The sequence below is a fragment of the Mytilus trossulus genome, chromosome 9, assembly GCF_036588685.1.
Source record: "Mytilus trossulus isolate FHL-02 chromosome 9, PNRI_Mtr1.1.1.hap1, whole genome shotgun sequence".
Taxonomy (NCBI): Eukaryota; Metazoa; Mollusca; class Bivalvia; order Mytilida; family Mytilidae; genus Mytilus; species Mytilus trossulus.
Window position 1 is genome coordinate 22,306,620 of NC_086381.1, and position 19,999 is coordinate 22,326,618.

At 31.5% G+C, this 19,999-nt stretch overlaps 1 protein-coding gene across 1 annotated transcript; it reads left to right on the forward strand.

Annotated features, from left to right (window-relative positions):
- The first annotated feature begins 2,441 nt into the window (after positions 1-2,441).
- On the forward strand, positions 2,442-12,600 carry LOC134684389 (uncharacterized). The gene is made up of 7 exons (XM_063543673.1): positions 2,442-2,510; positions 3,417-3,459; positions 6,585-6,608; positions 7,422-7,649; positions 8,555-8,785; positions 9,715-9,951; positions 12,130-12,600. The coding sequence occupies exons 1-7, from the start codon at positions 2,442-2,444 to the stop codon at positions 12,594-12,596; spliced, it is 1,299 nt and encodes a 432-aa protein (XP_063399743.1). The 3' UTR covers positions 12,597-12,600.
- Positions 12,601-19,999: the final 7,399 nt, after the last annotated feature.

The following is a 19,999-nucleotide window of genomic DNA, read 5'->3' on the forward strand; positions in this document are numbered from 1 at the left end:
ACTCAGGGTAATTTAAAAAAAAGCTTCAGAGGTTATATAGACTTTTTTATTGCAATCATTTAAGCCGTTGTGTTACCTTCTATTTGCCTTTTTTTTTTTTTTTTTTTTTGTTCTTGCTGTTTCTTTAGCACATACAAGCACAGCTTTTATTATAATAACCCTGCTATATGGTAATCATCCTGTTCATATGGTCTAAATATTTACCCACACTTTTCTCAGTAACCAATGAACTGATCAACTTCATATTTGGTCAATAGTTTAAATGTGATGAATTGTAAGGTGTGAGCCATTTTTGGATATGTTGGAAGCTTACTTTATGTTTGTGAATACATTGAATTTGGAGTAGAAGTATGTAAAGCACCATATACATTCTTGCTCATAATGTTTAAAAATTGTCAGAATTAAAGCTGAGAAATTTATCTTCAGACCTCTCACTTTAGAATGAGAAAAAAAACTAAAAATCAAATTCAAAAAGACTACTCTCTAAGCCCACAAAGGAAAAGCAAGATAAAATCATTCATTCATAACCTTCAGTTTAGCACATACAAATAGAAGGGTATCATAAATGAGCAATAGCTCCCAGTAGAACTTGTTTGTTTAGACAAAAGTCTTTAAATAATTGGATCTGCATCAAATGTGATTGAAAAATGGAGGAATGGATTTAGATAAATGTGCATCAAATTTAATTCTTTTGAGGTCAATTGTAGCTTAGTTGTTCAGAATCATTTAAAATACTTATTTCAATAAATAATAAGTTTATTACAGGATTGGATGTATATCAAATCCTTTCTCTTGTCACTTTTATGATCCGTAGTTTTGCATGCATTGACATCAGTTTTTAGATCAAAATTCAATAGTAATAATTGGTTTAAGGATGCATTTAGTCCTGGTATCTATGACAAGTTTATTTAGGGGGTATAACAGTCTACCACAAACATTGGGACAGTCTGGTCATTAATTACGCTTTGTACAAGATAATGTCCGGATTAGTTCTTGCTGTGTATGCATACCTCTAGGAGACTGTAGCAAATTCCATTCAAAGTAAGAACACTTGCCCATTAAAACTGTAACCATTTATATAAGCAACGTTTTTCATCTAAGATTAGTTCTCGGATGATGAGGGACCTAATATCATGAAATGATATATATGTGCTAGTATTCATGCACATAATAGTAATCAAACATGCAAAAGCTTAAAGTTTCATTAAAAAAACAAAAAAAAGTTGACCTGTAATTCTTGGTTTAGAGATCTGGTACAGCTTCATCCTTGACAGTCACTAATCTTGAGTGTAGGTATGGTTCCTTTGGACAATATGAACTATCTGTTACTTAACCTCTGTTCCCTTGTAATGCTGCGTATATGCTCTCTTGAATTCAATGTGTTTTTAAATTTTTCTAATACAAAATAAACTAATTATTTAACAAGGGTTATGACTGATCTAGAGGTAGACGACACTTATTGCCTTCTAAGGATAAGTGCCAATGCAGCGTAAAGCAAACAACAATCAATCAATCAAATGATGAGTATATATGTCTCTTGTGTTTAGCCTCTTGAGATAGAAAATTGTAAGATCATAAAAGGTTTACACAAGAAATTTATCTGACAAGATAATAATTGAAATTCGAAACATGCTATACACGTATGCCTGTGATGAAATACTTGTATTTGTCTTTATTTATTGCTTTTGTGTGTAAATTGCATTTAGGTTAGAACTGCAAATACAAATGGTATCATAATTTCCTCATATGTAGATTGAAAAATAAAAAAGTAAAAATTATACACTCCAAGGAAACTTGATTCAAAATTGATAGTCAATAACCAATTAGCAACAGCATTCAGAAAAAGTGCATAAAAATGATTTGGCTAGCAACATACAATATAGCTACAAAGGAAAACTGCCATGAAAACTATAATTTATTCTGCAGTTTAAAGGTGTACACTGTCAGTACGGTGTTTTTGACAGCACACTGTAAGAGGTACTGAAAGTACTTCTTGTCTGTTCATGATGAATACACAATGTGTTGTCTTGTATAAGATGTTAAAAGCATTGCAGTGTCACTGACTTCTCAGTACACACACTAATTATTTCTCTATATAGTTAATCAGCTTGTGCGTAACTTACTAAGTATTACAAATAATCTCTGAACTAAGATTTATCAATTTATCCATTCATTTTCAATTCAAATATTCTTATATTACACTTGTTTGGGATAAATATAATCTTAACGTAAGAATTTTCGGTGCAATATTTTCTTTATAAGTTACGAAATATCCTTTTTCATTTCCCTTTAAGGTTGATGCCACGTTTGAAGTCTCCGGTTTGAAAAGATGAATTCTATTGAATTGCTTACAGATCAATTCTGATTTTCATTTTATTGTTTTAATCCTGAATAAATAATGAGTTACATTGTTGTTTATTCAATACTTTACTACAATAAAAATGATCCATCTTACTATCTACCGCGCCATTGGAGTATTTGTGATGGATCATGACGATATACGTAGAGTGGTGAGTAAACCTGAAATTATATTTATTTATGTGTAATAAAACTCAGTTTCTATCGGTTTCTTATACATACAACCATCGTGGATACCAGGATTGAATTTTTGAATTTGCAGCAGACGCGCATTTCGTGAACAAAAGATTTATCAGTTACGCTCGAATGAAAAAAAGTAAAAAAAGGCCAACTACAGTTAAAGATCATTGAGAAAGAAAAAAATCTTAAAGGTTTTGCCAAATACAGCTAAGGTAATCGCATTAACAGAAGAATATATGTGATATGCTGTAATTGGATAGAGTGTATATAAGAGTATACTATAATTTGTTTTAAATTTTTGTTCACAAGTACCTTGTACAGAGTTTTTTTTAATTATAATGTAAATGAAAATTTGATATAAAAAGAAAGTGAAAAAATTATGTGAATTTAACTCATGTGTATAACTTCTCTACACATTCAATTCACATTTAGTTCATATAACTTTCAGAAGTAATTTCTGAATGATTTACCTGAGCGAAATCTGACTCAGTAATAAAGCAGGATATCCCATTGGTGTTGTACTGAACTCATGATGAAGCATATAGTGCTGAAATTGGTGTAAACACCCGAACCAATCAATCATTGTTATGGCTTGTCTTTCACATTCAAATTTATTCCTGTTGGTACAAACTGTCTTCGATACAAAAATTCAACATGTCCATGTATTAACAATGTTTATGAACAGTGTCCATTGGTTTTTACGAAAACTTTGTGTATTTGTAAAATACTGGACTGTAGCCAGTTTTAAAAATATGTAAATCGATTTAGTAAACTATTTAATATTGCAAAGTCCATCTATTTTAAACAACTTTTGAATATTTACACTCTGTTTTGAATACATAGAATCGAATCTTAACTCCTTTACGTTTATTTTTCAGGCAAGTCTTATTCTTTATATAGGAATACATCGTCTTGTTTCAGGTAAGCCACTCTCCCATTGTTAATTTATTCATGTTTAAGGTTCAATTACAAACATCATATGTATATCAGGTTTGGAACATATTACTGTAAGATGAATATGAACCTTGTTTTGTAATAGACCGATACACCGAGACAGCGGTTGCACACTTAAACATAACAGTCCACTGCGAGACATATCATCCTATCTAGACACTTATTTCGACTCCGATCAACTTGTTGTTGCTCTTACTACTAAATACGGTTAGTCTACATTACACTATACAGATACTGCTGGAATTATTTTTATTTTCATTTTTCATATCATTCTTAAGTTCATCTACGAAGAAAAGTTGCATACAATATATAAGATAATCATAATCTATGTTTACAGTAGGTTTAAAATTCATACAAATGATTAATTTTAAAATGGGCATTAACTGTCACATTTCATTTATAACATACTCAAACGTATATCCAAATTACAAAAAAAAGTCCAAAATAAACAGCTACCAATACATGGACTCGAACATATGTATCAAAATTTCGTACGTTTCACATCAAGAGGACCTCCGATGTCTGTCGACGTTAATATAACCCAGGCAAGTAAATATATTAGCAATAATTTTTATTTTATTCATACAGTTTTGGGCCAAACTTACTGCTTAAAACGAAATATTAAAAAATATCTTATTATAAAGGCAACCTATGCTGTATGATAGCAACTCAATATTGTTTAATTATTAGCTACACCTACATTATAAATCAACACTAGTTTTCGTTTTGTTCGTGTTATTCGTGAAAACGATTCCAAATTTAAATCATTTGAAAATATAGTTGAACATATATCTCGTTTATAAGGGTAATTGCTATATATTGATTCTTACATTGATACCAGTAGATTGTCGGATGTATCAAATCGAGATAGTTAAATTATCAATTTTAAATCACGCGTTCAAAAAATGCATATCACATTTCTCTTTCAGCAGCTGTCCCTTTCACCCCTAATATGATATACTGTTGTATATATAGTCTTACATTTTTATACTGGACGTTAGAAAGGAAATTAAAATTGCTACTAGTATAGATAAGTAAAGGGAATTATGTATAACTTAACCGACACCCACCATATCTTCGAGTCACCCGAGGTAATAGTACGTGCACGCTTTTATTTTCTAAGGTGACCATATGACCAATTTCGGTTTGATGATTCCAAGTTATATTTTATTTAAGAATTGATTGTCTCTTTTTGTAATTTGTTTTGGTGTGTAAAAGCGTTAACCAAAGTACATTTTGTATGCGCGACCTGCTAAAATGTGCGCACGATCAAAATGATTATGTCCCACTAAGATTACCAAAAATAAAAGCATCCAATTCTTGTTATTACATTCCTATGCTACAACCATTTAATAACGAGTTGTTTTAAGTTGCTTATACTTTGTTTTCCCTTTAGAAAATGTGTCTTTGCCACGAGATTCCCGTGCAGGCATGAATATTGCCTTTTAACGAGGAATAAAATTTCATTTCATTTTAAATGCTTCACGATTGCTGCAAGGACCATTTTTTTTTTAATCAACCTGTAATATATTTCTTTCTTAATGAAACATATATATGTCTGCACGTGTTCTCTGTGCCATCATTCAAACAATGCAACGAAAACACATTAAAGGATAGATTTATCCAAAGGTTGTAGAATAAAAAATAAAATTATAAGAAATAATGGAATCTTCTTTTTGTAATTTAATAGGGTTGTAAAAGAATTGAATGTGCTCACAAAACATGATTCAGACAACATTTTTACACACTAATAATTACATTAGATGTAAGTTTCATTATATTACGTTATTCTGATTGGCTAACTGCACATCACATGTTATTCCGTAAACAATTGCATCAGACAATAACATTTATCGTGCATGATGACACGAGGGGCCACAATAAAGTGCACAGGTTAATTAAATAAAACTGGATAAAAATTGTGTTTTCATGATCCTAGCTAAAAAATGTCATTATAAATATTGAATGCTTCTTTTTGAAACTTTATAGGGTTGTAAAAGCGTTGACCGTGTGTACATTTTTAGAATGAAGCGCTTCCGCGCTTCATACAAAATGTACTTCGGTCAACGCTTTTACCACCCAATAAATTTACAAAAAGAAGCATTCAATTCTTAAATAAAATTTAAAGGAAACGCATAGTGATAAACAATGCAATATATACAAGGTTACGACCCCTTTAAGTCAGGTATATGACAGTTGTTGATCATTCGTTTGAGCTTTTTATTTTGCCATTTGATTAAGTTCTTTCCTTTTGAATTTTCCTCTGAGTTCAGTATTTTTGTGATTTTACTTCCCCTATCGATAACCAGTTTTCAAGGTTCTATTTGTCAAATTTTCCCGTTTGTCTTTTTCCTTGCTCTTATTTATACATTTTATAGCAGAATCTGTGAAATCTTTATTGGTGGTTGCTATTGAATCATCTGTATGAATTTCCAAATGATTTAATTGTAATTTTGAAAGTTTAAGAAATGTTGTCAAACGGTAGAATGTTGATTTATTTTCAAATTAGGGAACAACTGCAATTACGTGGATAACGGATTTGGTTCGTATGGTGCATGTGCTGATTATTTTTACGACGAAGGTTATGGAACATTACCACATTGTATTGAATCCTGCAAGATCAATTATTGGTGCCAGGGTGTTGCTTACTCGGCAGCGACTCGTATTTGCAGGCGATTTACATGTAGTGAAAGTAAAATAGTAAACGAAGATTTTATTTTCTACAGTATTCATTGTACAGGTACTAGTAAATTTTGTAATATACTTAATTAAATATTTTTCAGACAAATAGCAAAATTTTCATTTTTTTTCCCTTTCATATTTTACCTGCGATACACTCTATCTTGGTACCAATATTCAACTGTGAATTTTGGATCAGTAAAATGTATAAGTATAGATATTAATTAAGACACGCTATCCAAACTCATCTTTCCTAGTTAGAAATACGTTCGTGTCATAGAGAATGATTAAGGTCAAGTCATGTACAAAACAAAACTGAGAAATATTTTTTTCTGATCATAGTTTTCGCGAATACATTTTTTTCAAATGCAACAAACTATGGACATTATTTCTGTAAAATGTTATGATTTCAGAAACAAGAATAGAAAAAAATCGAGGTAAGTACATACAAACGATTTTGAGTGTTGAAGTTTGTAAATTGTTTTTATTAGGCCTCATCTATGTGATAAAATTCAAAGAGGTACTGCATGTTGATTTTTACTCAGACTGGGAAAAGAAGCTCTTGAACTTCAATAAGACGGGTTTTTTTTGGCGGTATTGAAAACATTTTTGAGACTTTGTCATGTCAAAAACGAACAATACGTTGGTTTTTTATGGGTTTTTTTTTCGTGAAATGCATGTATGTTTATTTTCATTTGAACCAATTCCCTTTTCCAAAAACAACTTTTTTGTATATAAATACAGATATAAGTGTATTCTTTGATATCACCTCATAATAAAGTTTTCACAGTAAAACATATCAAAAAGATTGGACTGGGATGACACCATTTCGTTGATGCTGTGCTTTGTTGTATGAATGGACGGTTGTTATCCTTGTGCACTCGGAAATCTTTATTTTATTTGTATAAAATCGATTATCGCCTCCACTCATTGATACATGTTTTTGTTCGAAAAGTCAAAGTTTTACTTGAAAATTAATTGAAAATTAAAATATCTGATGTTGAGAACTACTTAGTTAGCATGAACTTTGAGTAAGTTTTATTAGTTTATATATTATGTGTTTGAATAATTATCCTGACAAAATATGTTTATACAAAAATTTAATAACGTTTTTGTTACAGAGGCCAATTTTAAGTCTTTTAAAAATTGTTTTATGTTGACGCCAGAATATCTAAGATACTTTTTCCAAAATAAGAAAATGAGTTTCATGATTAAATACCATGTTATTGTAGAAATTTCATTTATTCTAGCAAAACAATGCGTATTTAAACTACCTTTACCTGAACAACAAGGAAAATGCTCTACTGATACGTCAACTTTTGTTAGTCAATCGGAATGCAAAGAGTCATGTCACGCTGACAATACATGTCGTGGATTTACATATGGCACTAGCCTGAATATATGTCAGCAACATGACTGCCCTTCATCGGAAAAAGAGGGACGTTCGTCTACTATATACGTCAGAAAACTATGCGGATGTAAGTAATACACTACTGTGGAGTCATACATATTTTCACGGATTTCGTGTGGTTACGTGTTTTAAGGTTCAAAGAAATATAGTCTTTTTTCTTAATGCTTGTATGCAAAATTAAACAAAATCATGACATCATATATATCCACAAAAATGCAATAGTTCCTAAATTCACAAAAGTTGGTATCTACGAAAATAACTGGATCCACAGAAACTAAAATTAAAAAAACAATGAAAAGTTGTTAAACGTCTAATCATTAAGACAGTGACCCTACATGGTAACGAATCGTCAGTTTTAGTAAAAATAGTTCTAGTGAGCAAGTGTTCAGATGATCATAACTTTATTTGTCGTTGCTCTGATTTCATTCGGACACAGTATATTTTGCTTTTAATTGTTGAGACATCATATTTGCATGGACTTTGATTTAGAATATAAATGATCTTATAGTTCTTTGTTTGATATTCATCTCAGCTTTGATGTTAAGTTAAGAAAGTATGGAATCTTTTGCGCGAATAATGGAGTTAAATTAAACCACAAGGTTAATTATTCCTCCTCGAGCAGTAACATATGACCAAGTGCGAGGAATACTAGTACATCGACGAAATTATATATATATATATACATATATTAATGTATCCACTCATATGCATGTATCTATGTAACTTAAAAACAACGAGGTCCATTTGTTTACTGGCATAATGTACAAACGACGAATAAAAGAATTTAACTTATATAGTGAACGGTGTTGGTAAAAAACTAAACCACTTTAGGACCTTTTGTTTTCAACATAATTAATACATAAATTATAAAAAAAAAATAACAAGTTCCGGGTCAAATACAATACATGTAGTACCAATCACCTAATTTGTAAGTTTGGACTGTTTAATCACTTGTTGTTATTCTAATTTTAGATTCTGCGTGTCAGTATATAGAAATTGGTGGTAATAAAGGAGCCTACAAAACGCAATTAAACTACTTTGAACTATGTATGTCACAATGTGAAAGTTATGCCAGCTGCCTCGGATTCGAATTAGGATCCGGATCCGCTTCTTCCGGCGCAGTATGCACTACTTACGGTTCTCCAATTACAACAGAAATGTCTAGTTCTGGCAGCCGAATATTGTTTACAAAGAAATGTCCAGGTTTGCCTATATTCTTTGGTGTCATTAAAAATGCAAATTATATTTTAAAATCTATAAATATCATTTTTTGTTCTGGTTAATAATTTTTCTTTAATGTTTAAACTGTATAACGAATGCCTGGAGCTGCTATAATAAGTCGTTTAAATGAATTGGTTTTGTTTTACACAATAAAATTATAGCAACAAATCTGTTACCCTTAAAAGTGAACTTCGAGATATAACAATACTTATCGTGATAAATATCACAATTAGATCTATGCATAATTATCGCGATACATATTGCAATTCCACAAACTGATAACAAAAAGAGTAGACAGCTCCAGGCTTTCGTATTGCATTGCTAGAATTATTTTACAATATTTTAATAAAATGGATAGTGTAAAACGTTCTTGATAAGTGTCAATTGTTCACTGGAAATCGACTCTGATAATGCTGGTTTGCTATGCATAAGAATCATCTTTATAGAATGTTATCCTTTTGTTTTTCTATGACGCAAAAAATTAAAATAGCCTTCCTAGACGTCATAAGTATTTGAGTAAAAGGGGGACGAAAGATACCAAAGGGACAGTCAAACTCATAAACTTAAAATAAACTGACAACGCCATGGCTAAAAACCTTTCTGCTGTGCAAATTAAAATAACATTTTATAAAATTTCCGGCGTCGGAAGCGATTTCAAGATTTACCTTATCAGGAACGTTGAGCCCAATCCGTTGAAAGTCATAGATGCTAATAACCCGAGAACTTGCAGTCCAACAACAGCTAAATATACCCATCGTAAGTATTTGTATCACTTTATTGATGCCGTGCGTAAAACGAAGCACTTTTTGTGTTTAAAGGATAGCAAACATATTTTCATTGTGAATAATACTTAACCAGATAAAACTTGTCACTTTGACTTTTTCGTTTAACTATTATTTTATATCAAACAGGTGTAACTTATTTAAGTCCTTGCAAATGGACATCACATGGGAATGGAACCATCGGCGACTGTCTCTTCTATGACGTCATTCATGGTTCTTTAATGTCGTGCCTTGCTGTGTGTGATAGCGAAGTGTGGTGTTTGGGGATTTCTTACTTTGAAGAGTTACACATGTGTTACCTTTATCCATGTAAAAGTAGCGTCCGACAGGATGAAACCATGCAGTTTTATTCACATCTTTGTCCAGGTAAATTTGTGTTATTCTCTCGTAATACCGTATTGCGGGTTATTTTCGCGGATGTGAAATTTCGGGTTTTACCTTGAACAAGGTTTACGAAATATTTTAGCGGAATAAAAGCTTTCATCAATACCTTTGCATGTATGATTTTAAATTGGCGGAATTTATTTTGGCGATCTTGTACTATCCGTGAAAATAAGCGTAAATTTACACTCCGCGAAAATAACCCTTTAAACGGTATTAGAGGAACTTTTCTGTTCTTTTAAAAAGCAGTGCAAGACATAATCAAAATAACAAGGAAAATGCATAAGAGTGCATCTCTTTGTCTAGATCCATTGGTAGACTTGGGCGGGTTTTTTTACTGTTTGTCCTGGTTGTTGTCTCTTTGACACATTCCTCATTTCCATTCTCAATTTTCCGATCAGTATACCTTTTGCAAATGATCGCTCAGTTTTTTTTGTATCAATCTTGTATTAAACTGTAACATGAAGGCCGTGCGGTGACCTATGGTTGTTAATGTTTGTGTCATTTTGGTCTTTTGTGGATAGTTGTCTCGTTGGCGATCCTATCACATCTTCTTTTGTATATAGTCATTGAAATATGATTGAACGATGCAAACCAAAAAGGCAGTGTGTCTGAATCATCCATTTGTGCTAGGCGATTCATAAAACACCGAAATCTGGAACATAGATATTCTGTACAAATTATACTTTGTACATGTATAACATTATAATCTGAACACAAAATATATGGGTGTTTTTCAATATAAACGTGATATCTTGTTCCAGCCACTTATAAAAACATTTTGTTTGATCTTAGCACTTATTTTTTTTGTGCAGTCCGTACATTAATTAGATTTAACACTTTGAAGCAAAGAAACATATCATTATTAGAGGGATTAATAAGATATTGATTCCTGAATGGTTCAAAAGAACCAAAATGGCATGTCCCTAGACCTCTCATTCAACATCCATACTCTAAAATATTGTAAAAAATTAAGGTAGAAAAATGTTATTTTTACTTTATATAAAGTCTTTAATTATTCAAAAGTAAATTTAAAGGCAACATATTTTGATAAACAGTTTTTGACAAAGGATTGTTTAATTAAGAAGGTGTGTCCCTGATATTCATAACATCGAAGTCATTACATTTTGCTAATAAACAGTTTTATAAAATAAATGTTTGCAAGATATATACAAATTAGGGTCTTACATGTTACATGCTTCTTAAACGGCAGTCGAATTGTTGGGAAAAAAATTTACCACAACAAGTGGACCAGAATGAAACCGTATTTTTTAAATGTCCACTGCGAAACAGGTCAAATCTCCTTTAGTATCTGGTTTTAAAATTATGAAAATAATATAAGTGTAAAGCTAAGTATGTGCTTTGATGAATTTTTGTTCACTTTTGTTACTATGTTTGGGGAAATAAAACACGTGAATATGTCCACTACGTAACAGTTAACTACGAAACAAGTATGGGAGAAAAAAAATTCGTAGTCGACACTATCACTACCATGCAGTAGTTTTTTTTTACTCTTTTTTCAATAATATTCGTGCAATACAAATAACAAGAGTTAGTTTCATGTAATTTTCAGTATGTTTTAACAACATAGAATAGGTTGATGTCAACTACGATACTTTTTGTCCACTACAAAACGTTTTGTCAACTACGAAACTTATCAAAATGTCCCCTACGTAACTTGAGTTGTGCCTTCATGCGTGAAGTACTGTTTAATCCTTATCGATAAAAAAAATGGTTCTCCAATTCAGGAAAAAATGGGACTCTTTTTAATGAGTATTTAAAGTAAAACAAACTGGAATGTCAATAGGAAGCATTAAAAAATGTCATAAGATCTGCATTTCATAGTGGAAAATGTCCCCTACGAAATAGTACATAAATCATGAAAAAGAAAATCAATTTGAAGAGTATTTAAGATTGCACTTCTTGTTTACACTCAGGTCTATAACAGAGGTATTCAAAATAACTCTTGAATTAAAATTTTAAGACAAGTTGATTTTCCCTTTTTCTAGGTCTGAAATTCACACTTATTTTGAAAATGCCCATATATATATATATAGTTAAAAAATCACTTCCTACAGAAGTTATACTTTTCAAATTAGATTTAACATTGTTCGTTTTTTTTTGCATTATTTCATTGCAATAAACATACTTATATTTATATAGAGCCAATTACACCCTCTGATGCAACTCATCAAGAGTCCACATCATCGCATGACGATATATTGGTTGGTTTAGAAGTCATGACGTCACTGTATTTTAATCAAACAGTCAACACAACAGAAAGTGAGATGACAGATTTATTTTCAAATCCTGTTCCAACCACAACAGCCCGCACAACATATATAACATATAACAACACCGTATTGTGTTTATGCAAATGTATTGAAAGCAGCAATGAAACATATCCACAATTTTACAATCGAATAATAGAACCTTTGAAACTCGATAAAAAACAACTATCTTCATACATTAGGAAAAGGAACTCTGCTAACGATGACAGAAAATCGGCCGCCTATTTTGGTTACGGAGGAATATTTGTTCTAGTTACTGCTATTGTTGTTATTGTGTTAGCGGATTTCACACTGTTGTGCAAGAATATCAACAAACTACGGAAAAAAGCGTCTATGTAATTCAAACATGCGAATTGTGATATGATAGGGGACAACTTATAGTTGTTATAAGTTCACTGGTTAAAATCAATATTCGTGGATATTAAATCGATGAGATTAAAATAAAATAGATTATTCCATATTGATAAAATATTAGTAGGTTTTTCTATATGAATGGGATTTTGAATAAATAAGCAGATTCACCTGCGGAAAAAGGATATTCACTGCGCAAAACGTCGCGTGCTTTTACGTGTATAATTTTGGGAAAAAACGTTTGATGTACAATTGGTTTTGGTAAATATTTTCCATTACATTCATTTCTCTCGGAATATGGAATAAAACATTTACTGTCTTTTGTTTCGGTAAATATGTGGTTTTATTGACTTTCGAAAAACTGATATTCACTTCGGCCGTTAAAAAAAGTCAATAAAACCACACATTTACCTCACCAAAAGACAGTAATTGTATAATATTATTTTTTGTGTTATATATTGAAAATACGGTTTGTTATCTTCCGATGAACTTGTCTAGTTTTTTAACGTATCCCTGGTTCATCAACTTGGTGATTTTAACATTAAAATCGTCTCGTTTGTAACATAAATTCTGGTACTGAGATGACCGCCTAAATTCAATTCAAAGTATATTGGTATAAAAATGAGATAGAGGAAGCCGTTGCTTGTCATATTTTCTTATAGCTTAACCTTTCAGGTTTTGGAATATCATTTTAATGTCGATTTATTTATCCCTTAAATGCATAATTACGGCTGTGTCAATCCCACTGGACATTTACCAAAACTTGTTTTCGTTTCTCTAGATATGATTGCAAATAAAATTAACTTTTGGTCACTCGACTAATGCTGAATACTAGATGGTTTATCGTGTTCAGAATTTCATTTTTCTCGTTTGTTACTTGTAATTGATTTCATTTGTCTCTTTTCTAGTGGTACCACTACTCGTTGCAGCATACATGTTGTTATATAAACACCATTGTTACACTGTCCTCTTCAACGGTTGAAGATTATTGGAACAGTTGGTAGAATATGCAAGCATTATGATTCTATTGAGTTTTGCCCAGTCACGTATTGTAACAGCTAGGTGAGAATGGTGGTTATATAACAAAAGCAACACAGGTTGTTCGATACCTTGTTTGGCCTGTTCTTTAGTGTTGTAGAAAAATGGGAATTTATTAGCTGTCACCAATCTGGTGGAAATACTCCACTGCAACCTATAGCTACCTGCGGTTTGTCTCTAATAAAGATGCGTTTTATGAAAAATCATTATCAAGCGGTACACTTAATCCCAAATGATATTCACGGGCCTGAAAACTGTAAGAAGATAACCTCTCATAGCAGAAGTAATACGCTCGACTTGTTTAGCGCCTGTAACACTGACCGTTAAAACAGCTTTATACAGGGGTTACACCTGTATCGTCTATATAACATATATTAAAAGCACTAAATTTGTACCGATCCATATATTCTAATAGCTTTGTGTTTCAAAATAGTTTTCCCTGCCATGCTTCTTAAATTCGAATTTGCATATCAGGATGTATTCGCATAAATAGATGAAATCAATCACACTTGCGTATTTTAATTTTAATCCATGTCTGCGGAGTTTGCATGCCGGCGTTTTTCTGAGCATTCATTTGTTAGCCTGTATACTTCTTTAATAGTCCGAGATAAATGATCGAGGCATTAATCAAATTTCTTAGCAAATCATTGAATCATAGTAGACAATAACTAATCTCTAACAATTTCTTTAAATCAGTTTATGTTCACAAATGAGTGTTTTCTAAAAACTCCATCTTAAGCTTGTTTCGACACATATTTAATGTGAATAAGAGTTAGTCCTTGCTCGCTATCTTGTATAGTCGTAGTCGAAGACATACAGAAAACAATTAGTATTTCATTTATCTACAATTAAGGTGCATTGTCATATCTTCTAGTCGTTTAACAGTTTTTGTTGGGACTTCAGTATGAAGATTTAATTCAATATTTGTTATTCTCATCTTCCATGGTTTTTTTTCTATTTTAACAATATGTGCTGCACTCATCACTTACAGAGCTAACTACGTTTTCCAATTTCTCCAACGCTCTTCTCGATATTTTCATTTTTTCACAAACTTGTTTTCAAATTTTATTTAGACGTCTCCAACTATTTTTATAATATTTTGCTATCCACTTGTATCTTCGTCCTCTATCTCTATTGCTGGTTACATTTATCTACTTGTCGTATAACTGTAAGGATCGCACGTAAAACACTGTTAATCCAAATGTCTCACCGTTTCTTATTAATGTATTCCATCTCTCCAGTGGCTCGCATCAATTGTACCGTAAGGGCATACCACGATACAGTTTTGATCCCGTATTTACAGTTTGATGAAAATTTCTATAATTTTTGCCTAATTTAATCAAATATATAATAAAAAACATACCTTCATGTGCTACTTTTTTTTAGTTAAATGAGGTTGAAATTTTGTACATTTGCTCAAAACTCGGATTTGTGACCGTATTTTTTCTTTCCAAAGAAAGACACAACTTTTTTGTTTTAAAAGATAAACACAAATTATTTTTGTTATTATAAATAATTTGTAATTTTTGTATTTTATAAGTATCCTACAAATTTATGAATTTTTTATTCAGAAATAACTCAAAATTATCAAATGGTCATGAAATGAGAAAATAGTAATTTTTTGCTGTATATTTATCGAAATAAAAAAAAATGCACTATTAACAGTTTTATAAAATTTGGGCCATACAATCCCCCTGCAAAATGAAACAAAGTGTCGTTTTAAAAAATAGGGGTCCAGGCACTCGTTTTCAAATAAAATCAGTTTGAAGGATAAAAATCAGTCGAAAAATGAATCTTTTCCAGATATGTCATGTTACTGTACAAATCAGTTGGAAAAGACTTGACTTGATTATAGTAGCACCACAAAGCACAAAAACAACACACAAAAATAAAGACACAAAAGTACTTGCAGTTACTAAAATAAAGGTAAAAGTAGTATACTGCTGAAAAAAATCGATTCAGAGTAAACACATTCGGGTTAGAAATCAAAATCTAGTTAAACACAACAACTGAAAGCTAGGTCAAATCAAATCACAACTAATAGATGACTCATTTTATCGAAGACATATGTATCGATTAGTTCAAATCTAACGAATATTGATGTGAAAGTGTTTTAAATTAAACGGTTTTATTAACCAAATTACTACAATATGTAAAGAAATGCTCATGCTTTATAAAAGGAAAATTTCGACATCTGGTCATTATGAACGGAGAAATTGCTACAGCCAGTCATTACGAAATCTCAGTCATGCATTACGAAATCACACCCGTGCATTACGAAATCACAGTCATGCATTATGAACAGATGATTCTGGACATCGATTAAAGCAAAATGCCGTTTATTTCTTTGAATAAGTGTGATTTTTTTTTTTTTTTAAACTTATATCATAAAAACAAGTTTTAATGATGATCATTGTTTTGTAACGATTTGAAACGGAAATATTTCACAGCCTTTTTCGAGTACGACTTTCGATTATTATCACTGTTTCATTCCCGTTGTTCAATCCTCAGAATGTAGTCGCAGACTTTAAGGTTTATGTACCCTTCTGTAGCCATTTTTCTACGAACTTTTCAAACTTTAATTGTATCAAAACTACAGATATAATGAATAATAGAGATAGACCATTTTGTACATATTCCAAGGGGAAACTTGATGCAAAGCATTATTTTTCACTGTTCTATTGCATTTAATAGAAAAAGAGGACTTTGTGGCAAATAAATCAAGATTTTTATAGAAAATCCACAGCCTTTATCCTTATACTCTCATATTTGGCAATTTGATGACTGATATATATAGGATTATTGCATGCAGTGCTAGCATTGATTTCCTTAAAACAAGTTTATAAATGTAGTTATTGGTTAGCACAAACATAGATATGGTCAAAATCAAGTACACCTTTTAGGGTGCGCTCGAATTTAGTGACTCAGCACGAGGTGTTTTGGAATTTACAGGTTGCTTAGAATTTTTTGTAAAAAATAAACACTTGCACATCATAGAAAATAAAGTGAGTAATTTATGTTTCAAATTTTAAAACAAAAATCTCTGTATTAAAGGCTGTGGATTTTCTACAATAATCTTGATTTATTTGCCACAAAGTCCTCTTTTTCTATCAAATGCAATGAAATAGTTAAAAATAATGCTTTGCATCAAGTTTCCCCTTGGAATATGTACGAAATGGTCTATCTCTATTATTCATTATATTTGTAGTTTTGATACAATTTAGGTTTGAAAAATTCGTACAAAAATGGCTACAGAAGGGTACATAAACCTTAAGAATAGTTAAACTGTCTGATTTATTCTTCCCAACTACTTTATATTTGCTAGATGAAAAGAATTTTAATAGCATAAAATTAAGTACTTGGATGAGAAATCAGAAATTACATCTGACAGTCACAATGTTGACCAAAATTCCAAGCGAAATTGAATGCGAAAAGACAAGTTCAATTCCTGTATCTTCTTCACGGTAAGTTTCTTACTCTTTGTTTAATCGAAGAATTAAAACCATTTCAGAAAAATGTTATAAAACTGGCTTTTTCTGTATTGGTCCTGTTGTAGTTTGTGGATAGCTGTATAACTTTGGATCCGAGACTCGGAGACTGTTCTTGAATGAAGTTGTCTCAGTTGGTTAATAAAAGTATCAATATATGGACTGTTTCATATTGGCCCTGTAACATACCCTTGATATCAATAATGGCCTCGGACAGTTGTGATGACCCTCGGCGTTGCCTCAGGGCCATTACAACCATCCTTGGTCATTATTGATACCTGGGGCATGTTACAGGGCCAATATGAAAAGTCCACACATTAATACTATATTATCAAAACATGAACAGTGTAACGGAAAATATAGCTACAATGAATCAACAGGAATGGGACAATGTGGTAGAAAAGTTATCCCTCATTATATCAACCTTATTCTTTCCTTGTTTGAATAAAGCCCCAACGGAAACATTTGATTAAAGAAATTCCTATGACAATACTAATAATAGTTATACTTATAACAATACATCACATATACTAAGGAGATATACATAGGCGGCTGAAATACGAGAACACGTCTAGTCGCAACCGTAAAGCAAGGACCGAAGCTCATAAACTCTGCAATCAAACGCAGGACTTCAGGACTAACCCTAATTTTTTTTAAAGTTTAAACTAATTCATTACTATTTTTACTGGGTAACATACATTATTGATTCCGATTCACTGTTATTGATGAGTTATAAATACATAAAATATATTCTAGGAAAAAAATACATTCTACGATGTTCTAAGGAAAACACATACTGTATCAGGTTTTGCCCATTATGTCAATTTGTCTTAGTTATGACTAATGTTTTAACTTAAATCACACAACGTAAAATTTATTCATAAGGAAACATTTTTTCGACCACTTTAGAAAATGTATTCTTAAATTGAGTCAAGTGTATTGCTTTGAAACTCGAGATATTTTTTCCTTTTTCCTATATATATAAGATCATCTGAGTTATAATCGAATAAATTGACATTCTGGTTTCAAAGTACAGTTATAAAACGTATACCAGTGCATTTCACAATCACTATAAGTATGAATGTTACAGACGAAGATGGCTACGAGTTACCGTTTTCGTCATATATTAATTCGTATACTGAGTCTAAAAATAATACGCTGCAAAGTGATCAGAAAATTGGAAGAAGCAAGCAACAAAAGGGAGTTAAGATGTATGAACAAATCATGGACAAAGATCGAAATGAAACAGCTATTTCAGACTTTTCAGAACTGAGATCTAAATCTTTAAAACGTACGGAGTGTAGTTCTTTCCCTCCAAGAACTGAAAGAAGAAAGCAAAATTCTAGACATAATACAGACGAAGACGGCTACCAGATACCCATTTCAAAATACTCCGGTTTTACAAAGAATAATGGACTATGCATTACTTCAAATCCCGTTAACGTTGATGAAAAAAGAAGACCAAGTTCTGCACGTTCAGAATTAACAATTTGCACAGACGATGATGATTATGCAGTACCGTTTTCTAATCATGAAAGAATTGGTTCTGAAACTTACAGGGAATGTGCCGGAATTAACACAATAGAAAGGAAAAATAACTACAATATAACAAGGAAAATGTTAACGATTTTTATTCTTGTAACATTGATTTTGTGTAGTGCTACTGCAGGATTGACCTATTTCACTGTTTCGTATTTTTACGAATCACGTGGAGTGTTCTTATGCGCATTCACGGAATGTGGTAATGATAAATGTTATATTAATTTCACTAAAGGATCCGTGTGTCTTTGTCCAGAACAGTCAAACGTTACGCCGTCCTACTTTGTAGATGTCACATGACCTATCATGTTAAGAAGACAACCAATAAACTTTAAAAGGGGGTATGTTTTTTTTTCTAAAAAAAATATATTCTGATCCCCTATTTGATGGAAAAAATAATCTAGCAAAGCAGATGACAAAACATAGATTTCCTCCATACCTTATAGTGTTGAATATTGATAAAAGAAAAATGGATTGATAGCGTCGAAAAAACTATCCTTTGTGGATAGTTGTCTCATTGGCAATCATACCACATCTTCTTTTTTATAAAAAAAAATAAGTTTCTTTATTTCATTTTTAAATCAGCGTTAATCGTGTGCTGAATGGATATAAGCTTAGCTTATATGAGTGAGATTTCAGAGATATTCGTAAATTCTGGTATATAAATGCTAACAGGTGTGACTACTACGTTAAACATTAATTCGCTCCAAATTATTGAAAATAATTTGTTAACATTTTGGTACACGAATTTAAACTGATTAATAAGTATAATTTTCTTATTAAAAATTCAACAACAAGCTTTATAAATTGAATATAATTATACTCGTTATGAAGTTCACCGATTTCACCAGTCATCTTCATTATCTTACGGTAAGACTTATTTTCTCGTTTTTTATATAGATTAGACCATTGGTTTTCCCGTTTGAATGTTTTTACACTAGTAATTTTGGGGCTCTTTATAGTTGTTGCTCAGTGTGAGCTGAGGCTACGTATTGAAGGCCATACATTGACCTATAATGGTTTACTTTTATAAATTATTATTTGGATCGAAAGTTGTCTCATTGGCACTCACACCATATCTTCCTATACCTAGATAGAAAAAGTGCCATCTTTCTATACCTAGATAGAAAAAGTACCAACGTATATTCGTGAATCCTGACATCTCGTATACTTGCTGATATATATTTATTTGTTAATCGATGATGAATGGATGTTTTTTTTAACGTCCAGTGTTATATTAAATGCATTTTCAGAACGAGAACATTAAAATGTGATATGAATACCAACCTTGCTTCATGATAATCTAAATTTGTGACCCTACCCGGA

Coding starts and splice junctions, on each gene's coding strand:
- LOC134684389 (XM_063543673.1), top strand. CDS start 2,442: ATGATCCATCTTACTATCTACCGCGCCATTGGAGTATTTGTGATGGAT. Junction 2,511..3,416: donor ATGACGATATACGTAGAGTG/GTGAGTAAACCT, acceptor TTTATTTTTCAG/GCAAGTCTTATTCTTTATAT. Junction 8,786..9,714: donor GTTTACAAAGAAATGTCCAG/GTTTGCCTATAT, acceptor TATATCAAACAG/GTGTAACTTATTTAAGTCCT.